The 22,636-nt window shown below is 39.6% G+C and overlaps 2 protein-coding genes across 2 annotated transcripts in view; both read right to left on the reverse strand.

Moving 5' to 3' along the window:
* The window catches only part of LOC126382744 (macrophage mannose receptor 1-like), a 33,102-nt gene extending 31,703 nt beyond the window's left edge, over window positions 1-1,399 (reverse strand). Inside the window, exons 1-2 of the mRNA XM_050032796.1 lie at window positions 1,257-1,399; window positions 489-845 (exon numbers count right to left, since the gene is read on the reverse strand). Of these exons, the coding sequence (XP_049888753.1) occupies window positions 489-845; window positions 1,257-1,320 (421 nt within the window). The 5' untranslated portion in view covers window positions 1,321-1,399. The remainder of the gene's footprint in view (window positions 1-488; window positions 846-1,256) is intronic.
* A 5,323-nt stretch (window positions 1,400-6,722) lies between these two features.
* The window catches only part of LOC126382746 (macrophage mannose receptor 1-like), a 29,125-nt gene continuing 13,211 nt past the window's right edge, over window positions 6,723-22,636 (reverse strand). Inside the window, exons 16-31 of the mRNA XM_050032799.1 lie at window positions 20,547-20,585; window positions 19,330-19,493; window positions 19,147-19,214; window positions 18,539-18,639; window positions 18,277-18,425; window positions 17,984-18,089; window positions 17,251-17,378; window positions 16,016-16,048; window positions 15,589-15,691; window positions 9,293-9,522; window positions 8,906-9,071; window positions 8,484-8,660; window positions 8,274-8,390; window positions 7,721-7,879; window positions 7,539-7,565; window positions 6,723-7,452 (exon numbers count right to left, since the gene is read on the reverse strand). Coding sequence (XP_049888756.1) covers window positions 7,328-7,452; window positions 7,539-7,565; window positions 7,721-7,879; window positions 8,274-8,390; window positions 8,484-8,660; window positions 8,906-9,071; window positions 9,293-9,522; window positions 15,589-15,691; window positions 16,016-16,048; window positions 17,251-17,378; window positions 17,984-18,089; window positions 18,277-18,425; window positions 18,539-18,639; window positions 19,147-19,214; window positions 19,330-19,493; window positions 20,547-20,585 — 1,892 coding nt within the window. The 3' untranslated portion in view covers window positions 6,723-7,327. The remainder of the gene's footprint in view (window positions 7,453-7,538; window positions 7,566-7,720; window positions 7,880-8,273; window positions 8,391-8,483; window positions 8,661-8,905; window positions 9,072-9,292; window positions 9,523-15,588; window positions 15,692-16,015; window positions 16,049-17,250; window positions 17,379-17,983; window positions 18,090-18,276; window positions 18,426-18,538; window positions 18,640-19,146; window positions 19,215-19,329; window positions 19,494-20,546; window positions 20,586-22,636) is intronic.

The following is a 22,636-nucleotide window of genomic DNA, read 5'->3' on the forward strand; positions in this document are numbered from 1 at the left end:
GAGAAGAAGCCGAGTTAGTGACATCCAGAATGGCCGAGTTAGCAAGATGCAGTAATAGAATACGAGAGAGAGAGAGAGAGAAGGAGAGAAGGTGCCCGGTGTATTATAGGGGGGTCCTCCGGCAGACTAGGCCTAAGTCAGCCTAACTAGGGGCTGGTACAGGGCAAGCCTGAGCCAGCCCTAACTATAAGCTTTATCAAAGAGGAAAGTCTTAAGTCTAGACACCATGCAAGACACAGTCAGAAAAGACTTTACAGGTCTGTAGTTGAGATCAATATGAAGGCTAAGTTTGAATATGGGTGTGGTCTAAGCAAGGTGGCCGGAAATCGGTGGTAGGAAGTAGTCAGGGGGGCGCTGTGCTGTGGCTGAATTGATCCTAATGCAGGATGACCTCTAGTTGTGTTTTTGTTGTTGCAGGTCTGTAAAAATGGTTATGATTTAGTATGGACAGTGTAAGTCCATCAAAACAAAAATCTTTTATACTGTACCTCTATATGTTCTTGCACAAGCACCATTTGGCGTTCCTGGAATTGTGAGGTGGTTATTGGGTCCTATTGTTTTGGAAAGAACTGCTGTGCTATCGTGAGTTAGCTCAATGTAAAGGGCTTGGTCTTTAAGGACGAGCACTGTTCCATTCTTGCATTCCCACTTTTGGAGGTCGCTGTTTTCGTCACAATCATAGAGGCTTATTTCACTCCCCACACTTTTCCCCTGGACTCCCAGGCACTTCTTCCTTTGTAGAACCAAAAGTCGGTCACCAGTTGTCCAGCGTATATCATTGCATTGGTTATTTGTTTTAACCAAACAAAAACCAGTGTCCTTGTTAGTTAGTTGGAATGGTGAATCTGTTGAAAAGGAATTACACACTTTTGAATGTTAATTGCAAAAGAAAGTAGAAATCCTGTCAACGACTGTTTGCACAATCCGTCACTGGGGTAGTTTCAGTTGTGTCTGATTCAATTTTATATTATTCAGACATGAATACTGAGAAATATTTGCAGAATAAACAGAAATTAAATAAGTAAACAAATTTAAAACCACCCCATTACATTACAACCACCCCACAGCTGCAAAATATACATCCACAAAGTAAATTTGCAGTCATCTTGATACTAAACCATAGCAAATATACAAGAATTTATTAACTGAAGATGATGCACACTGACAACATGCACACTGACACATGGTAAAAGACAGAGCAGTCTCACATAAAGAATAGAGTTCACATCTAATCAATCTCAGTTGAAATACTATACCGTCTAGAGCCAAACATTGTAATGTTTGGATGAGGAGCACAAGGGCCGTTTGAGTAATCTTCATTGTTTATATTCTTCTTCTTTCAGCTGAAGATTATCCATGCATTACTTGCAGATGATTTTAGAGTTGTGTGAATGGTTGTCAAAAGTCAGTCTTAATAGTACTGACACATCCTGTGTCTCAGTGAAAGTCTTGTGTAATATTCACAACAAGGAAGCTCTCATAATGCTGACTTTGTTTTTTTTTTTTTTTATGTCTCCGTAAGGAAATGTCGGACCTTGTGAAGAATTGATTGCCAGATAGTCCAAAATACTTGAAATCTTTTCGTTTAGTATGGTTTGTGGTATGGCTGGTTTGTTCAGTTACTGGTAACGTTGTAGAGTACTTCTCTTCTGAAACAGTTGTGTGGTTTAAGAAGAAAAAAAGGCTGACAGCAGGAAAAAGCAAACTGAAAAACAACTAGCACAGACAAAGACCAAGGGATGCCTTCCTTATATTATGTCGTACCAGTTAATATCTCCCCATACCAGGTGCTCTGGTTTACTAACCGTAAACAGATATCGATATTTATCATGGTATGTAATTTGGTAATGCTGCCAGCTTGAGGAGTGTCCTGACTATCCTGAGTGTCTTTTATTTAACATATAAAATATAACAACAAACTGTAATTGTGCAAACTTCAACCATCCCACACCCAACCTCACAGAGCTCAACCACCGAGCTGTCTCACGTCTCGCACGAACAATAACTAATGACTCGGATCACCCTCTCAACCCACACTTCACACTGCTGCTGTCTGGGCGCAGATACAGGACCCTAAGGTGGAGAGGGGCACGCTTCAACAAGAGCTTTGTCCCGTCTGCCATCTCTGCACTCAATAACCTCCCCTAATAACCTTGTATGGACCCAGCCCTCCTGAGTGTGATATACTGTATGTGTCGGTTGTTCAATGTCTGGTGGTGTTTGTGCATTGTGTGTCTGTTCATATGTTGTTCAGTGTTTGGTGGTGTTTGTGCATGGTGTTTGTTGGCTGTGTTTTGTGTATCTAAATGTTGTGACAGATTGTAAAAAACAGATTTCCCCATGGGACAATAAAGGCTATCTATCTATCTATCTGAAACAAGACTTGGTTTGGAAAATGTTTTGTAATAAATTAAAATGTTGAGGAACATGTAAATGTAAACAATTACCTTTCCAAATATGCTTTATGTGCCGAAACAAAACAATACAAATTACCTTGCCTTGTATCATAATAAAATAATGGCAGGTGACTGGGATGATACCTTTTCAGGTTACTGAAGTGGCGTTCATTAAGAATTCATAAAACCTAAGTTACATTCGTAACTCTCAATTTATTGTGTTTACCTTCTTTGCTGACACCGACTGATGGCAAATTTTGCAGACTGTCGTAATCTGCGCTTTGTAGCTTTTGAGATCTAAACCACTTCACAATTGTCGTGGCCAGTGGCGCCGGCAGGATTATATTCCAGAGTATGCACAGGAACCACCCGCCCAGTTGTAGGGTACCTTTAACATGTAGGTTTCCACACATGGACATATGCAGTCTACTCAGTGAGCCAACAGGAGAGTAACTTTAATGTTACCGACACAACACCACCATAAAACTCTGATTAGCCTACCATGTGCATTTCAAAGACAAGCCAACAGACCTGACAACATCAGCCAGCAAAATAATAGAATACAATATAATCCACAGAATATAGCCCAGAGAAACGTACAGGCATTTAGCAGACAAAGTATTTTCTCATTTTGCAGCAGCATCACAGCAACAACACCAACAGTTACGTATAAAAAAATATACAGCGTCAATATGTAACACAAAGTCCAAACCAAGCTGCAACAATAGACAATAAAAAGGCCAGACGAGAAAATTAAGTAGTATTCCTACCAGATGTATCCCTGGACATTTAGCTGGTTGCTAGTCTCTGATGTTGTAATGTTAGCAGCAGTAATGTTAGCAGACTCTGTACTTGTACTGCTGCCCTCGCTCAGAAGTTTTCATTTTTCATGTCTAACTACCTTTGCTTACTAACACACAGGGTAAGTAACACAAAGTTGCTAGCATCACAATTGAGCACCAGATTGCGTCATGGTGAGTGCACACAGCCAAAACATGCATTTTGGCACATTCATGAGTAAAAAAACCCAAAGACACGATCTGCTGCTTTTTTCACAATTTTGTTTCAATATAGGATGTTGAATCATTGAAAAAAGTGTATGCACAGTGCGTACAGAATTATGGCTGCTCGCACCACTGGATGTGGCATTGTCAACAATTCCCTTAGTGTTGGAGGATAATGCAAGTTTGCTTTTAGCACTCTGGCATAACAAGCTCTGTGGCTGTGTAAAACAAATCTGGTGTGGATTAAGAAGAGGCACCAAATTACTGGTGGCAGCAATTTATCACACAGCTCTTCTTAGCACATAACAAAAATTACAGGCAGTGGCCAGCCACAGACATTGCTATGATGCTGACCATTGTCTGTATGGTTCTTCAGAAGTGCTTGTGGGATGTCAGTGATTATGTGTCCTCTGCTATGTATTTGGTAGGACCATTGAGTGGTGTATGAATGTCACTTCTAAGAGACAGGGTTGCATAGACCTTAGCCACACAGACAGGCAATAGTCAAAAAGCAGGTATTTGGGAATTTCATTTAATGTTACTGCTGCCGTTGCATGCTAACATGTTAACAGCTCTAGGCCATGGAGAACTGGGCTGTCGAGAACTGGGAGACAGCTAGGAAGAATATGAAATCTGCAAACCCATGATTAATGTTCATTAATCCTATTAGCTGAGGGGGTCAGTTCTGTAAGTCTTTCTTCATCGGCACTCACCCTTAACCTGTGGCTTTAAGAAGTGGCTGATTAAAGAAGCAATTCAGTGTTTAAATTCTGACTTAAGCACACGTATCTAAATACCCATTTGATGATTATCACATCTGTAATGTAAATGGTTTTCCATTATGTTGAGTAAATTAGTATAAAGTTATAGACAGTGTGATTTGTTGGAACAGATAAAGTTGATGGGAAAAAATGGATGTGTGCCATTTTGAAAAGAATGCTATGTTCAAAGAGGAAGTGGTCTCTGTGAATTTGAGAAGTTAGCTGAGGGACACTGGTGTTGAGTAAGAGGTCAAAAACAGAACAGGTGAAATGTGCTGGTACAAATTGCTTAGTGGGCAAAGCAGTGGAGCAACAGCAAATTCGAATTGGGGGTACAGTAATCCTTGCTGAGTTGTGAAATTTTATTGGCCTCCTCCAAGTACATCTCTTGCCTCTCTAAGACAGGAATGTCAATAATGTATCAATTATCAGTAAAGTGGTTTTAATTATTTAATCAGTGTCCAACGTAATATTTTTCCCTTGGTCCCCTAAGCAAGCAGATCAGAGTTTTAGTCGACCCTTGTATATATTTATTGGCCTAGAAAAGTAAGAAGAAAAAAACAAACACATTTATACCTAAAACTCTTAATTCATCACTTGTATATAGATTGTAATGATTGGTCCAAACAACAAAGAACTGATTCTTTTTCTACTGACAACATTTTAAAGATTTTAATATTCACTGTAAATTTCATTCAAATGAATGTCCTTGGTGAGAACTGTGGATCTTTCACTGTAAGTTTCTTCTGTCTGCCCGTCCTCTGTCATCTGGGCACACACTGCGATGACACAGACTGGGTTGAAATTGGCAAAGTTTCCCTTTAAGGAAGCTAGTTAACTTAAATGTAGCATAGCTTGGTTAGGATAGAATAATGTGGCTTTCTTTGCTATGATGAAAAAAAAAAAAAAAAAAAAATACAACTTAGATGTGAGTAAGTAAAAAAAAATATATATGTATATATATGTATATCATGTACAACAAAAAAAATCTAAATTTCACCGACTTTGAGGACCTCAAACCCATATAGTAGTCTTGAAATCTACTCTTCAGTTCTGACAGGCCCCAGGGTAGTCAGTGTTCAGTGCATGTAGCAGACCCATAGCATCTGAATAGGCCTTGATGTCATGTAGAACGACCAGATTCTCCAGCACCATTAAGAAATCAAGAAGTTGTCCGCCTTTCATCAGGAGGATTAGTTTCCTTTGCCAGACAGTCCTTGGTGTCAGTGGCCTTTTCAAAATCAGAAAAAATTAATATAACATTTTAATCATTTGTAATTCAGAATCGTCTCATTGTCTGTGACAAAACAAACTTTATTTTTTTTCCGCTGCAGGTGCCCTGTTCGTGTGGTGTATGATATTGAAAGCCAACTTGTAGGATTAGTGGGTTTGTATTTTTAGATGAGAGTAGTGCTAGAGGAAATGATACTGTATAAGATAACCAATGTTGGTCTGGTGAATACAATGATGACATGGTTTTCCACAAGCATTGGATGCCAGCCATACACATGGATATTAAAACTTTTGCAGCTGGCTACTTTTTATATATTCTTGGCCACAATTTAGTCAAAAATTTTCGTGAGCCTCAGATTACCCTAAAGGTCACAGTAGGCACTTTTATACAGTTAGTCAACTTTAAAAAAATGGTCTCACTACAAGAAATTATGGGATAATGTGTTACCAATGGTCCCATTTGTTTCCAGGGGTGAGTAGTAAGACATTACAAGTAACACACCTGAGTATATTTTTGAGTGCTTTTCATGGTCCACGTTTTTTAAACTGTTCTTGTACTCTTTACTCGAGTATATTTTTTTGAGCTAGTAATCTACGTCTTACTTTACTACATTTGCCATTTATACCTTCATTAAAACTCGTCTGCTCTTACTGGTTTCTGCTATGCACATTATCATATCATCATATTCAATATGCATATGAGACCACAACTTATTTAAAAAATACTATTTGTCTTAGCTACATTGATAACATCAGAACAAACTGTTGCTGGCCCACGCTGTGCTAGCCTAACCACCTGGCCTAACAATATTTCTTGGAGAAACCCTGGTGGGGATTGTTTGTAGGGTGGACAGCAAAGCACCTCTACTGCATATACTGCATGGGAAGTAACTTGTACTTGGAGTGATTTATCAACAAGGTTTTTACTTTTACTTGAGTAGGTTTCTGAAATGGTAATTTTAACTTGTACTTGAGTCATTGTTTTTTTGGGAGTAACTTGTGGTTGATTTTGGTGATGTTCTGACATAATTGGAGCCCTGCACAGCAATAGGCAGAACATACTGTTTAAGTCCAAATGAACCAACCTTTGACCAGCAGCTTCTAAATAAAATGTAAAGATCTTCACACTTTTGCTGACTTGGGCTTCCTTATTTTGTCATTTAATCTTCTATTTTTTAGTCATGTGGTAGTAAATCCATTGGAAAAGTGAAGTAATATTTGGAGCAAGCAAAAGATTGAAATACTTCTGTCTCCCGAACAGAGCTAATACCAGAGTACAAACAACAATCAGTGTAGATACCCATGGGTTGTGGTTTTACAGTGTCTTTTAATACATTTGTTTTAATTTTCATTTACATGACATATATTACGAGTCACCTGGATTTCTAGATGAATAAAATGTCATCTATAGCTTCAAGGATGATGAAAAGCAGTAGTGATAATCTCTCTGTCTTGTGGTCCAGTAGGAACATGTATTATTTTTGCCTTGTCCAGAGTCTGGTAGAAATTTTACAATCCTAGCAAGCATAGTACTGTAAAGTAAAATATAGTATGAATCAATGTCTTAAATCAATTAGTCATAAAATATACATCAAACATTATTTCAGATTATTACAAGAGGAGATTTGTATGTCAAATGAGACATCCAACATCTTACAATGTTTTGTTCATTAAAGCCAGTTATTGCCAGCTACATTGAAACATCTCTCATTTCAAAACAAAATGAAATTCTTGTCAGAGTGCCATCAACATTACATTGTACATTGTATGCCCCAGTAGATTCTGCTGGTATTTACATTACAGTTAGAACAGGTGCAGAGTTCTCTTCTTCTGCATTTCCTTCACGTTTAACGGTGTCGACCAGACCAGGCTGGGACTGCTCAGTGTTGAAGAAGAGTGGATTGTCTTCGCTAGATAACTTTTCAGGGGTAGGTTAGCGGTGACAAGATTTCTTGAAGAGCAATAAGGCGATGACTGTCCCTATGGCGATTGCAATAATGACCAGCACAACTGCCAAAATGGTGTGGGCTTGGGTTTGAGGCTCCACCGTAGGATTTACTGTACAGATTCAACACACAGATTATCAGCCAGAAGAAGAAATTTATAATTATCAGGCAAATAAAAAGTATCAAGATGGTACTTACCAGTTGTTAGTGGAGCTTCTTTTAATACTAGAAAGATGAACATAAGGGTGTATCATTTCTGTTTAATTTATTGGCCATTTATATTTTTTATCTAATTTGTTGTTTTAACACTATAAATGTTACACACTGTTATTGTTAAGACATTGATTCAAACTTTGACCTATTACGTGTGATGATCTCACCTTTGGGTGCTTTGCAAATAAAAGGTCGGTCACCACGAGGGTTATTTGCTGACCATGTCCCATCTTCAATATCAATCAGTCCATGACCTTCGGTTTTGCTTTGATCCTCATACCAGTTAGTGTAGACCATGGCAGAGTTATCCAACCACCGCCACATGCCTTGGGAAAAAAAGAAAATCAATATTTTTTCTCCCTGTAATGTTACTGTTTGTAAAAGCTAAAGCATTTCTTACATTCAAATAAACACAAGAAGTTTGTGCTCTAGAGAAAGGATCAATGTTAATGGAGACAAGATTTTGCAACATTGAAGTTTCCAAATGTGCTTCTATAATGCTGCTTCTATGTGTGTATGTATATTATCCATTTGTTGTTGACCAGATGTAGTTACTGTTTCTTTAACTTCCTGATTCAGCAGGAAAAAATAATTAAGCTACAGTAATTTTGTAACATCTGTGTTTCAGAGCTTCTGATTTATAAAGATAATTTTTCTTCTATGTGTTCAAGTGTAGGTTAATGTTTCTTTTTTATGAAATATTAGGCAATGTGACTGTACCTCTGTGAGTTTTATATAAGCCTATCCAGTAATTATAGTTCCTGTCTCCAAATATTTGAATATTGCTCCAAATGAATGCTTGCTCGAGAGGACCCTCAATGCTTGTTAGAGTTCCACCTTGACAAACAAAGAAAAAACAGTCTTCAGTAAAAGCTAAACACAGCTGTGTGATTAAGAAAATGTATGAAACCAACCTTAGGAAATCCTTACCATATATTGCACAGGTAGTAGCTGCATCTGCCCACTGAACGCTTTTTGTGATAAAGAGGTAACAATAAGCCCTAAATGGTAGCCACTCATACGGAGATGAATATCTGGATGCTTCTGGGTTTTCAGGGCAAAGTCCCGGGAAATCACTTGGCTCACTCAGCTCTCTTGGTGGCACATCTGGGAATGAGAGAGATACTGATGGCCATTGATCACCTAATTACTGTATAGTACAAGCTTTTAAATTCAGCTAAAGTCAGCACCATTTGACAATATTGTAGAACAAGAAAGCATGTCCCATCTAAAACAAAATATGATGGTAACAATTGTAACCACGTTCCAAACAGGTAAAGGCAGGATGTGCGTCGCCATTAACAGGATAACATTAGGATGAGTCACACATGGGTTTATTACAGGAGCCTTACCTGTAGACTTCATGCAAATGCTGCTCATCTTCCTACTGCAGTCAGCAGACTTCCACTCTCCATTCTCTCTCACGAACGCACATGGTCGATCTCTTTCTGGTTCCCCTCTCTGCCAGTTGGTTGAGGTGAGATGCCAGCCATCAATATATCTGTAATATCCGCCAGTCTGAAAGAACATATTGGTGAAACTGCAGTCAGGATCATTAAGTCAATAAAGTTATGCGGTTTTATTTTCCAGGAAATTCATAATCTGTGAGAGTTGACGCCCTCCATGCTGGGAGTCTACTAAATGTTTTCTGTCACTGTGTTACTAACTTTATTTAAACAGTTACAAAAAACAATGTCTAGGGTAAGAATCTTCATTTTGACAGGCTTTCTGCCCTGTACCTCCATTGTATTCAGTCCAATCCACACAGGAGCTTTGAGATTTGAAACCATCAGCTGAATAAAGACTCGGGCCCACTCATTTCGCAGGTTAGTCAGTTTGGCACCATCACCTTCACAGTGCTTTTTAGCTGCATCCCAGCTCATTTTTTGAGCAACAATCTTGATAGAGTCATTAAATACTTTCACATAGCCAGTGGTTGTTGGTTCAGGAGAGTCTGGAATAGATGGGTCTGTTTAGGGTGAGAAATTAGACAATTTTAGTTTTCAATTCAACTTTAAAACAGGGATTTTGATGTATTGATGCTCGAGTAGTTGTTTAAAATACAGTACAACATGCCTGAAATTAGTATTGGTAAAATTGGAATTTTGATCATTGGGGAATATTGCAAAACAGTCACACAATAAATCATAAGTTGCTTTAGTATCGTTGGTGCAGTTGTAGGTAGAATTACCCCCAAATTAAAAATTCATGTATTATCTATTATCATTCCATCAGAGTTCCACTGAGGCTTGTACCTTGCTAGGATAGGCCCAGTGTCTATAACCAAACAATTGCAAAGTGGATCCCAAATTTTACTTTATAATCTCCTGTATTTTCACGATTGTCAATTATTTGTTCTAAAATACACCGACCATGTGTTAGTCACGCACACACCATATACCATGCATCTGCTTCTATAGTGCAACAACTACCTGCAACTACGGTGCACAGAGTTTAAGCATGTGGTACAGTTGGTGCTGCTTTGCCGAATGTATTATGTTTTGTCACTTAGGGAAATACAGAATATCTGGATAAAGTAAAGTTTCAGTGTAATAGTATAGAGGCACTGAGATGTAGACACATCTGGGTCATCAAAGTACCATGGTATTCCCTGTATATAACAGTTACAAATAAATAATATTGTAAAGAAGTAAAATATATTTGTATTGCGCTTTTTACAGACATAAGTCACAAAGTGCTATAAATAAGCATTAAACAACATACAAGAACATAAAAGATAGAGTGACTACCCATGGAAATAAAAGTGCAAAACTAATTACACAATACATAATGAAAAAACACAATACACTACAAGAATACACAAAATATGAATTAAATGCAGACCTAGTGCTTACAGGTTACCCAAACACCTGTCTGAACAGATGTGTCTTTAGCTGGCTTTTAAAAGAAACGACAGAGTCAGCAGACCCTAAGGATGTGGGCAGAGAATTCCATAATTTAGGTGCTATGGCATGAAACACTTAATCACCCTTGGTCTTAAGGTGTGTGCAAGGGTCAGATAGCAAAAAAGATATTCAACCTAAGAGGAGGACCTGAAGATAATGGGTGAAGCAGTTCAGCCACATAAGCAGGAGCCTGACCACGTAATGCTTTGTAAGTAAGAATGAGAATTTTGAACTGAATCCTATATGCAACAGGGAGCCAGTCTATTTGACCTAGCGAGTAGTCTTGCAACAGGATTCTGGATTGCCTGCAGATGACTGAGAGCATATATTATTTATTTCATTTTATTATATTTTTCTTGGTAACTGTAATGGGTTGCAATTACATTTATTTTGTAATTGAAATACGTAACTGTTGCATGTAACTACTTACTCCCCAACACTGGACCTATTGGCCATTACATTATCAACAGGAAGGTATATAGTCATCAGCAGAAAGATGGTGGTGAAACAATGTTATTAATATTGTCATATAGAAATTTGAGATTTTTATTATGAAGAAAAAATAAAGTTAGCAAAGTAAACAGTCTGGGCTTAATTTACTAACGCATTATAAGAATAATGGAGATCTTTAATATAGATGATGCACTTCTAGCCCAGTGGCTTTCCATTGTCATTCAGACCTGATACATTTCTCTGTCAAGCAGCAGACAGCATCTTTCATCCATGGAGAAGTGTTGTCGATAGCCCTAGTGGAACTATGCTCATTTATAGACTGAATTTGAAACTCTACATAGTTAAGATTTGTATTAATATCAAAGTAAAAGTGCACAGGGAACTGATCAGCTGCACTCTGAGTAATAATAAGGAAATGCAATGTTCTTTTAGGGTGCAAAGAGTCAGTAATTTAGTATATCCTCACAATGGATATAATCAATATCTAGACCTGAAGAAAAGCAAAACAGAAAAAAACAAGGTCTAAGATATTTCCACTCAAGAGAGTGGTGCCAGAAACATGCTGCTTAAAACGTAAAAAAAATAAAAAATAAAATAAAAAATCAGTAATATTACTGATATTGTTTTATTATTGTATTTGTGGTGTCATTAAAGGGCCAGTGTGTAAAATGGGTTGAAAACAGTGACATCGGTGGTCAAATTCTAGATTGCAGGGCTCACTCGCTCACCCCTCCCGTCGGGTAAATGACGGCGGGCTCGTAGGGACAAAAAGCCTTGCGCACAAGTTTTTCAGGAGTAGGTCTATCTAGCAACGAGGTGTATGTTTATTTAGAAATCTAAGCCATGTTACGATATTGTAATGAATCCCTCATGAGCAAGAGACCAGAGGAGCGTTCGGGAAAAAGGCCAGTTTGTTTGAGCACTCCAAAAACTCCGGTAACACTCCAGGGGGTAAAAGACTCCGTCCCAAACTCTGACTCTTCTAGCTAACAGACACACTCCATAACTTTACACACATACTCTTTTACAATACCGAGTGAGGACCCCCCTCCCCTCTCCGCTCCACCAATCTCCGTCCCGCACACTGACTGACAGCGTAGCCGGTAAACAGAGCTTAGCTGTTTATTTAGCCTAGCCTAACCTCTCCGGACTATAGTAGCTGCAATGGATGACTTTGAACGCAATTTTGAAGAGTTTCTTGTAGCGGACACAGACTCAGAGCCATACCTGTTTGAGCCGGAGCATACAGATGAGGAACTCCATGTGTTTGATGCTGAGCGGGCGAGAAGAGAGGCTGAATGCACAGAATGGGATTCGGTGCTACTGCTACCATCGTTGGGGAGATATATCATCAGGAGGAAAAGCGCCGCAGAGAGTGCATCACAAGGAGTGAAGTTGCGTCTTCTTTTCCTCGCAGATGACGGTTCGGGTTCATTCTCTCCTGTTGCGTGGTAAGTGTGGTCCATTCGCAAACTTTATAACTAAAAAAACTTTTCACTACTCTCTATCGACGAACTACTAACACTCTCTGCTGTTTCCTCCTCCTTCTTCCTTCCTTCCGCTGCCTTCGTTGGTTTATTTATACACGCGAAACGCGTTCTCTGGCTGGCTGGATTGTCCGCTTGGCTGCCTTACATACATGGCGGCGCAAGATGGCGACCTCTCTAAAGCAAGGCCCTTGCTATATATATATATATATAAAAGCATAACTATAAGGCTACGAAAACCAAACGAATTTTATTTTATAGCGATTATACACTTGTATAAACATATTAATGGGTAGAAGATTCAGATTCAGATTCAGATTGAAAATAAACCATGCCAAATATTACACACTGGCCCTTTAATATGCAGGTCAAAATTACCAACTAATAACACTTAAAAAAACTTAAAACTCAGATAACTGACTTGCTGGCCCAGGAGGTCAATAAATTAAAACACACTAAACTTCAGCTCACCTACTTGAGTTGTTGTTTCAATTGTAGTAAAAAAAATAGTAAAAGGTTCTGTGCTCACCAAGGGACAAGAAAATCGATTTTTGCAGACCACTGCAAGTCCTCCGCCCCAGCTTGACAGATGCAGAGTCCGAATAAAATAAAAATCCATAGGTCACAGCTCATTTAAATGGATAAAATCCATATTCTGTTGCCTGATTTTAATCAGGAACAAGAAAGCCAGATTTTCCTTTGTAAACAAGTAATCTAGTATGTGAGCCTTGTTTGCCACAGAGCATGCGTTCATCAAGCACATTTTAATAGAGGAAGCCTCCATGTCGTCATCAGTGCAGTAAGTAGGAAGCCCCCCTAGCCACTAGGGGGAGCTGGTGTAATTTGTAGGGGTGGGAGAGGTTTGCTTGTGGTAACCAGAATTGACCAGGTGAGGACATGTTGTTTCCCCTACTATTATATGAGGGGGGCGCCTCGCCCTCCCTTGAAGGTCAAGTTAATATTATTTAATTTTATTTTCTATATAGCGCCAGATCTCAACTGAAGTCAAGGCTCCAGACTGCGACCCTTTGCGCCGATGTTTGGAGTCGGTGCAAGTATTTTTTACAACTACTCGCTCGTGCATGACCCGTGATTTGAGGGTGTATTTTTTTCATGTTGTAAAAACAGGGAGCGAGTCTGCCAGTTTAGGCTAATGCGTGTGAGAGGAGGAAAGTCTGAGAGTGAGTGATCAGTTAACTGCAAGGATCTTCACTCATCAGTAGGCTTGTTCCAGATGAAATACGCCGTGGCGCCGAGGCGATGACAAGCTGCGGTCAAGTTGGTGGCTGAATCCAGATGTCCACCCTCTGGACTTGCGGACTGAGCCCTCGCAAACTTCAGCTTTATGTTGTGTGATGTATTTACTGTCATCACATAAAGTTGAGACTGCAAGCGACTGATAGACAGCCCTCGAGACCATTTTACTTGTTGCCGTGGAAACGTTCAACTACCGCTGCTGTCATATTCATATATACGTCATATAAGTTGATGAACAGTGCCTACTTATCTGTTCCTGCTGATAACAAGATATAAATCCCACGTAGAGCCTTTTATTGTGACAAAACAAAAATGTATTAATACACCTCTATATAACAGGCTACAGCGTATAAAAATAGAAATGTCTGTGAATAAGGACAGGAAGAGGAATCGAAGAGGTCAAAACCTTGTCCTTTTATTAAACAAACTAAATAGCCTTGTGTTATTTATCTTATTTACACAACGGCATGTCGTTTCTGTCTCTACATGGTTGCACATTTACAATTCTCCTCTGCAGTGTATGGCGCACGGCGGAGTTCCGCCCCGATGCCCCCACACACACAGACATCTGCGCGCACACACAGGTGGGCATACTCCCACCAGCGGACAGAGAGCGTGGTTTGAGGGGGAGCAGTCAGTGATGAAACAGTGGATGGAGAAGGATAGACAGAATGGGGCAGAAGCTCACTGCAGCGCTGTTGTGAAGAGCAGTGTGGAGCGACGAGTTCTGTTGTGAGGGGATTGCTGCTAAGGTATGGCTGGTGGAGGGAACGGAGGCGCAGTGAACGGTGAGACCTACTGGACACCTGAAGAGCTAGGGGAGGAGGAGGAGTCCAGGACTCTGCAGCCAAAGGACAGAATTCATGAACGTCCAGGATGTTATGTTTATTCTCTAGGTTAAGGTTGCATTGATGAGGTACATGAGAGAAGCGCCTCCCTCTTCTGTGGCGAGCACCTGCCACTAACTAGGGCTGCTGATGATGGTGTAGAGCTGATCAGGGCTTTAGGTCTGGCCCTAAGCTGTGTCCAGGTGTCATCATGGATGATGACTGGAGGACAAGCATCAGCAGCAGGGCAGTGAGTGGTAGAAGGCTCTGAAGGACAGGCATCACACAGTCGGGCACAGGTTGTGTCAGTATGTGCTGGACCAAAAATGATTGTGTCCATGAACTCCTCAATCTTCTGAAAAGTGTGGATATTCTTTTTTCCAGCTCTGCTGTTTTGCCCGCCAGGCAAGCCCAGCCTACACAGCCAGCCGGGGAGGTGAGTGGAGCCACGGACTGTAGATGGGATGGCTAAAAATGTAGGCCAGTACAATGCCAAATGTGCATAAGAGTTTAAAAGTAAGCAACCAGTTATTAATTGTATCAGCTGCTGCCAAGGTGGTTACAGGCACTTATACATAGGGGCTTCAACCCGGAGCCCACAGCGTTGTTCTGGATTTAGCTGCAGTGACAGAGCCACCGACAGGGCAGCAAGCAGCAAAACTTGCCGTCAGGGATCCAACAAGTGAACCCGCTGTGGAGTTTAGGCTTCAGTCAACAGTTGGTAGCTCATCTTGATCCAGTATCTGCAGTTCCCCTTGAGTATGTTGGCTCTCAATGCTAGAAGCAAGTTGGTTGGACTAGCCTTGGCAGGCTATGGGCACTGCAGATCATGACACTTAAAAACTGACTACTTGATGGATAAAAGATTTTCCATTTTGTTGCAATGCATGTGTGAAAACAGCCAGGAAATAATAGTATAACAAAGGACTAGCTTAAAAACTGGATAAATACTAGATAAAGAGTCAGTTCATGTCAGAGCTACTGATAAACACACACAACGCCAATGCATGTGCAGTGCCAACAATATTGTGTCAGTCCCTGCATATTAAAATAATTCTAGGCCAAATAAAATGCATTGAAGAGAAAAGGCAGAGAATAGGCTCACCAACATTTCGAAGACAGATATATCCATAGGTGTCATTGCAGGACTTTCTCATCCACGTTCCAATACCACTGTTGGGATCGTTGGTCATCGCACCACATGTAGTCTGGTGAAACACAGTGATTGTGAGGTAGACCGCAAAGCATTTTATGATCTGGGTGACTGACCGTATGCATACACATATAAATCACTGTTATGAATGAACACAAAAACATAGCAAGGCAACCAATAATAAATTTGTATGAATACTCAAACAGAAAATATGTTACAAAAACTAAAGAAGGATATAATTAATCAGAATTATGAACAAAAGTTGTGTTTACCAGTGATATAACCACAGCTTTTCACATAAATGTGATGTATTTTGTTCCAAGTTAAGACAAATGAAGTGGCATTGCATATGACATCCAAAGTATCAAAACATTTTTACCTTACTGTCACGATGCCTGTTGTAATAAGACCACTGCAATGGAAAATCAGGATGATAGAAGAATATTTAGCAATACACCCACAATATCACTATGCTACAAACATACTGATGCATTGAATTGATCACAACACCAAATAAAGTTATCGTTTGGATTTTAACGATTCCAATTTTCTGAGGGGCGGGATCAAAACAGGTCAGATGCTCAATTCATAAAAAAAAAAAAAACTTTCACACAGGACATATTCATTCATAGTCAGATTCACAATTTAATTCATACAGTTTATGCAACCTGTAAATTAATTTCACACTCTTGAATTTAGTTGTTATTAAATATAATTCTATGGTAAAATGTTAATTTCTGATTTCATCCACTGCACTGCAAATATAACTGAAATCCACCAAAAGGTCACAGGGTCCAACATACATCTGACCAGTAAGCAGAATTAGCCAGTAACTTGATCAGGCCAGTGCTTGAAAAAGTAAAGGAAAAAAAAAACATTCAAATAATTTTTTAGACATATATTCAGGTGTAATATAACTAAGTCTGCTCTTACTTTCCAAGACTTCACTCTACTTTGCCTGTGTCTGTCTCTTCTTACAGTCCCGTGAATTTCGGGGCATACCGCTCAAAGACAAACACAGGATTGCTTGTTTGATTCATATAAACACCATAGCAGTTGAAATGCAAAATAACATTCACTGCGTCTTGAAGAAAAACGGGGTTGAGAATGATGGCTACTGTTTTAAGAGTATAGCTAAGCTCAGTGCCTAGTGTGTGTGGTTGATCGAGAGAGAGAGGTATTGGCAATTGGAGTAGATAAGAAAACCTTCCGTCAGTGGCGCATGGCTTTACCCATACTCAAAAACAAAACAAAATAAAAGAAACAAAAAAATATCCCTATGCACAGCACTTTTCAGTTCAGAAAGAGCGCCAGTATGTTGTTCAGTAAGGGATAAGCGTAATCAAAATCTAACGGCATGATTCCTTCTAAATTTCTTTGTAATCAGAAATTTGAAACTGGTTCTAATAATATTCTCGATGCTCAGCCCAAGGTACAGTGAAGTTTAAAAATGTTAACTACCCCAAAAAATCCTCAATCACTGTAACTGTAACATGGCAGCACTAAGACAGTAGAGAAAGTCACATTTTAATGAAAAAAGAGTGTCTTAATAGTGCAGCTCCTAACTCTTGTACTTAACATTATAATACAAGCAACATCACAGTGTCCACTTACTTCCCTCTCCATGTTGTAGATTTGCATTGGTCTCCCATCAGTCCAGAGAAACGTATTGTCATTTACTTTATACAGACCAATCCACAGGGCTGTGATAGGTAGGTCGACCATGTTACTAGCCAAAAACACTGAAAATGTAACACATAATGATCTTATCATTTACGTTTTTCTGTCAAAATACATAATTTTTGTCAAACAACACTCATCAAAAGAATGGAGCGCCCTACTATAAATAAAGCTTGAAAGAGAAAGTAAAGAATAGGTTTAACATCAACATAAACAGATTTATGAAATACATTTTTTGGAGTAAATCTTTGTGTTTGATACATTATTTTAGTTAAGTTGCTATGGTCATGTTGAATATTGTTCTACTCTTTACAGTCATTGTTTTGTCAGGGTTAATAAACATAAGGATTAAACTATTTGCAACATGCATGCAACAGACATGATGTTATAAAGTCCAGCCTAGGTTCTGAGATACTGTGATTCTCATATCGCTTCACTGAATTCAACCTTAACTTTTCACCTTTCACCTATAATTGTAATCTCTGGCCATTAAAACATAGAGGTAGACATCACTTATTCTGTATTACCATGTGTGGTTGAGAAGATATGACGAAAAATACATTATTCGGTTTTGGCAGAAAGTAAAATGGCAGACATGGCCACCACGGGGCATTTTTGCGATGGCTCTGTTTCTGAGAAGTTTTATGAAAAAGCAAACAAAACACACCTTGCTCGTGTCTTGAGAGAATTGAGGCGAGATTTCCTCCCATTGATCTGCATTGTGTTCTCGCTCCAAACCATGTCTCTCTCTGGCTATTAATGATGCTGTAACACTATAGGTTAAAAAAAAAAAAAAAAAAAAAAATCAACAGCTTTGTGTGATTTTTTTTGAAGAGAGGTAGTTGAGATTTTTATTTAAATATAAATTAATGTTTTGTGTAATTGAAGACCCATTTCATGCAACATCAGTCGTATTCCCATTCTAACAAACAACTATAAAACTTAAAAGTGACATCTAACCTTTGAGTTCAATTTTTTCCAGTTTTGTGGACAGCCACCATTTGGAGGAACTGTTGATTTCACAGTGGCCTTGGAAGTGGCAGATGTTGAGCCATTGCGTTTACAAATGAACTTGTGATCATACCCACAATTATAATCATGCCAGAAGCCTGCAAGCCCCAAAAAGTCAATGAAAGAAAGAAAAAAGACAATGTGCATTCTTTATAAAAATTCATTATATGAAATTATGCCTTTTAAGATGAATCAATTTTATGTTACTCACCCAGAGATGAAGTCATGACAACACAGTTCTCATCATTGTTTTTGAAATCAGGTTGGTTTTCATCCCACCTTTGAAACACCACTGGAGAGCCATCCATCCACCTTTTTGGAACACAGTAGATAGCAGTTGAAACTCAAAAGGCAAATCCATGACACAATTTGACTTTGATATCTATCTTTTTTATGTTATAAATTGTTGTAATAAGCTCAACTCTTCTTTATTCGAATAACTAATTCAACTGCTTCATTGAAGCTAAAGCAATCAATACTTTATATCAACAATTCTTATAAATAAGTACGTGAAAAAGGTTGATGGCAAACACACAAAATTGCCACCCAAACCTGCAGTCCCCCTTAGCTGTCAAGAGCTCTGTAATCAATTTGGGATCATTGTTTTGGTTTTTCCTTACCAGCCATGGCAGGCAGCTGTTTAAAAGTTTCCAAAATATCTCAGATGCAAATGGGGAGCTGTCATATAGCCCATCTTTATAAACAGTGTATGAGGACAACACATGACTCAACTGGTCACAAGACCAATACGTTACATAGTTTTGATACTTTTCTTTGAGGTTTCTTTTTTTAATCCACCATTTATTAATTCATACTCACTCAGATGTCCCATCAAAATCTACGGTCAGGCCTATCCAGTAAGGCTTATCTTCATAAGTGTGGTCTATCTACACACAGACAAAGGCACACCATAAAACCAGCAGTTCTTAAATTGCAGTGTGGTCTGAGCTTGAATGTCATAGCTAATGAGTAATGTCAGTAATGTAGGATGTCATTCCTCACCTGTTTCCATAGAAAGACACTTTCAGCTTCACTGTTGATAGTTACCAAGTCACCATGCTCACGTTGGCAATAGCGACGTGCATCTTCCATGGCACTACCATAAGTATCAGTATAATACTGAGACCCATTCCACTCTATCCATCCATCCGATCTTGTAATGTAGTCTAAAAACATGACAGAAATATATGATTTATTAAGTTATATATGTAGATTCAGATTTTGGTTTCTTTTTTAGACATGCTAATGACATGGCTCTCACTCCCGGTCTCCTACTGACTTTGCCCAGCTGGCAATGGATGTCAATATCAAATCAGAAAGAAATGGCTCTTAAGTTGGACAAATGTTAAATTTTTGGTTGGGATGAAATTCATGTTGACCATACTAAATTTTGCTGTTATATGTCAGGATGTTGTTGGCATGAGATGTTTGGGAGACACTGGATTTTGATAACTTGACAACACAACCTTAAACTTACAAAATACTATCATCTGTCACCATTATTCTACATCAAATTGATGTTAGCATTTTACTTTTGTTGACCCCAAATTTTGGTCACCTGACATCACAACTGAATAGCAATGTCTAACAACATTGGTGGCCAGCTTGGGGGTACTCCCCTGGCACTCCCAGTATTTCAAGTAAAAGTTTTTACTTGTCCAGTTACATATTTTAACATTTTGTGTAGATATGTGCAGACATTTATCATTTCTAGTTGATGTATTCTATTAACTTCTGCGATCCCCTGACTTTTACCCTAGTGCCAACCTGACATTCACATTTGTGGCTTTGATTTAAATGTCTCATCAACTGCACTTGCATTGAAATTTGGTACAGACCTCATATTCACCTTAGGATAAAGTACAATATGTTTGGAGGTCGCATAATATCCAGCACCACCATTTGGGGAAAAAAAAACTGTTCAATGCACTCATGACATTACCTCCCTTCAAGACTAATCAGTAAATATTTGCTGGTTAAGACACAGTGAGATGGTGAACATGGTAAACATATCTGCTTTATATCAACATGTTGTCATTGTGGACTGGTTAGTGTTCTAATTCTGGCATTTAGCTTAAGTATAGCCCCAAAAGGCTGCTAGCATGGCTGGAGACAAACAGTTGTAACAAATTTAAACTGTACAACAGAAAATAAGGTTTGGACTAAACATGTATTTGCAGTCCTTCTATGTGGTTATATTAAAAAAAGGGCCCACTTACCAGGAGTAACAGGGCTTGGAGGTGGTTTTGGAATCACCCCTGTAAGGACATACACAGAGGAAAATTATACTTAGAACACTTAATAGTGCCCTGGAGTGATAGTTGGCAGTGCCCAGTTGAGCATAGCCAGCTTTTTCCAACTCCGCACAATTGCCAAAATCAAGCCATTTCTCTCCCTCAAAGACCTGCAGATAGTCACCCACGCTCTCACCTCCTCCTGTTTGGACTACTGTAACTCTCTGTACACTGGTATCAGTCAGCCCTCTCTGTCCCGCCTCCAACTGGTTCAGAATGCTAGGCTCCTCACAGGTACCCAGAGGAGGGACCATATCACACCTGTTTTGGCCTCTCTCCACTGGCTGCCAGTAAAGTTCAGAATTGACTTTGGTTCTCCTAATTGTGTACAAAGCCCTTAATGGTCTGGCCCCATCCTACATCTCAGACCTTCTAAATCCCTATTCTATGCCCAGGTCCCTCAGGTAAGCTGACCTGGGGCTCCTGGCTGTCCCATGCTCCAGACTTAAGCTCAGGGGTGATCGTGACTTTGCTGTGTCTGCCCCCAAGCTGTGGAACAGCATCCCCCTCCCAATCAGATTTGCCCCCACCATTGACTCTTTTAAGTCCAGGCCCATAACCTACTTTTATTCAGTAGCGTTTGAGTCCCCCGATGTGGTTTTCCCTGATGCATGCCTGTGTGTGTTCTGTCTCTAAATGTGTAAGCGGTGTACCTGACAGTTATGTTGCCCCTATGTATGCGTTCATTAGCATGTCATTTCTTTTGTACAGTACTTTGGTCAATGTGAGTTGTTTTTAAATGTGATTTATAAATAAATTTGAGTTGAGCTGAGTTGAAGTTGCAGCGGTGCATACTGGCCGGTCTGAGTTTGATTCAAGCCGCTTTTGGGATGATAAAGAACAGGCTCCAGGGAGTCCTTGGCAGTGCTGGGATGGAAGACACCGATGTGGTGCAACAATCGAGACCCTGGTGTATCTGTTCTGGCTCACAAGTGGGGCTTCCTACGGGGTCGTTTCCAGAGTGTTTGGGTTGCCTTGTTCCATTGTCCACAGATTCACTAAGGAAGTGGTGGCCATTCAATCACCAGGTCATCCACCTCCTGAAGACCACAGAAGACCCGAGGGCAGTGTCTCATGGGTCTGCACGACTAGCAAGAAGCAAGGCCTCCGGGATAGCTGCTGTTGCAATCAAGGGCTGTCATAACCAAATCAAGCCACAAAGTGGTGCTGATAGCCAGCTCTTCAGGACACAGGAAACTGTTCGCATCCATTATAGTGCAGGCTGTATGTAACCATCAGGGCCAGTTCATAGACACCTGTGTGGGTTGGCCTTGGTAAGTCCACTACTCCAGAGTGCTCTATAAAGCCCACTCTGCCTTTTACTCTGCTCTCCTCCACGGCATTTTATCCTTGCGTACGGGGTGTACTAGTGCCTCCATCACCCACTCCCCCTCATTACTCCCTACAAGAGGCCAGTAAGAGATGTGGGAGCTGAGTGCTTCACACTCCAGTATAGAGCATGCTTTTGGGATGATAAAGAGCAGGCTCCAGGTTCTCTTCCCCTCCACTGTGCTGTGTGTTTGTGTGTGATGATTGCCGGAGTGGAGTGTGGTGCATGTCAAGACCTGGCTAAAAGCTGGGAACTGTTGCAATTTATTTGAAATCAACCCTCATGAATAGTTTTTTTTTTGTTTAAACAAATCACTATTGATAACCTACAGTGCTTTGAGATTTTAATGGTTAAAGTCAAAACCGAGCCTGCAGTATTTCAATTTACTGTCCCCCAAAACCAAATTTCAGCCTTTTAACCAGATATCTATTCTCCATTGTCCTCAATCATGAAAGAATCATTATTTTAGGGGATTTTAATATCCACAGCTAGCTAAACATTGCTGATTCTTGTAACCTGTTATAGCATGTCTCTGGTTCAATTCATTACTGAGGCCATACTCTTGACCTCGAATTCACTTTACACCTGACTATAAACTCCTGCTCTCGGATAGACCTTGTCTCGAATGAGACCTCAACTGAAGATTGTGAACTGTATTAATTATTCATTTTCAACAATATCCACG

The sequence above is a fragment of the Epinephelus moara genome, chromosome 21 (genome assembly GCF_006386435.1).
Source record: "Epinephelus moara isolate mb chromosome 21, YSFRI_EMoa_1.0, whole genome shotgun sequence".
Lineage (NCBI taxonomy): Eukaryota > Metazoa > Chordata > Actinopteri > Perciformes > Serranidae > Epinephelus > Epinephelus moara.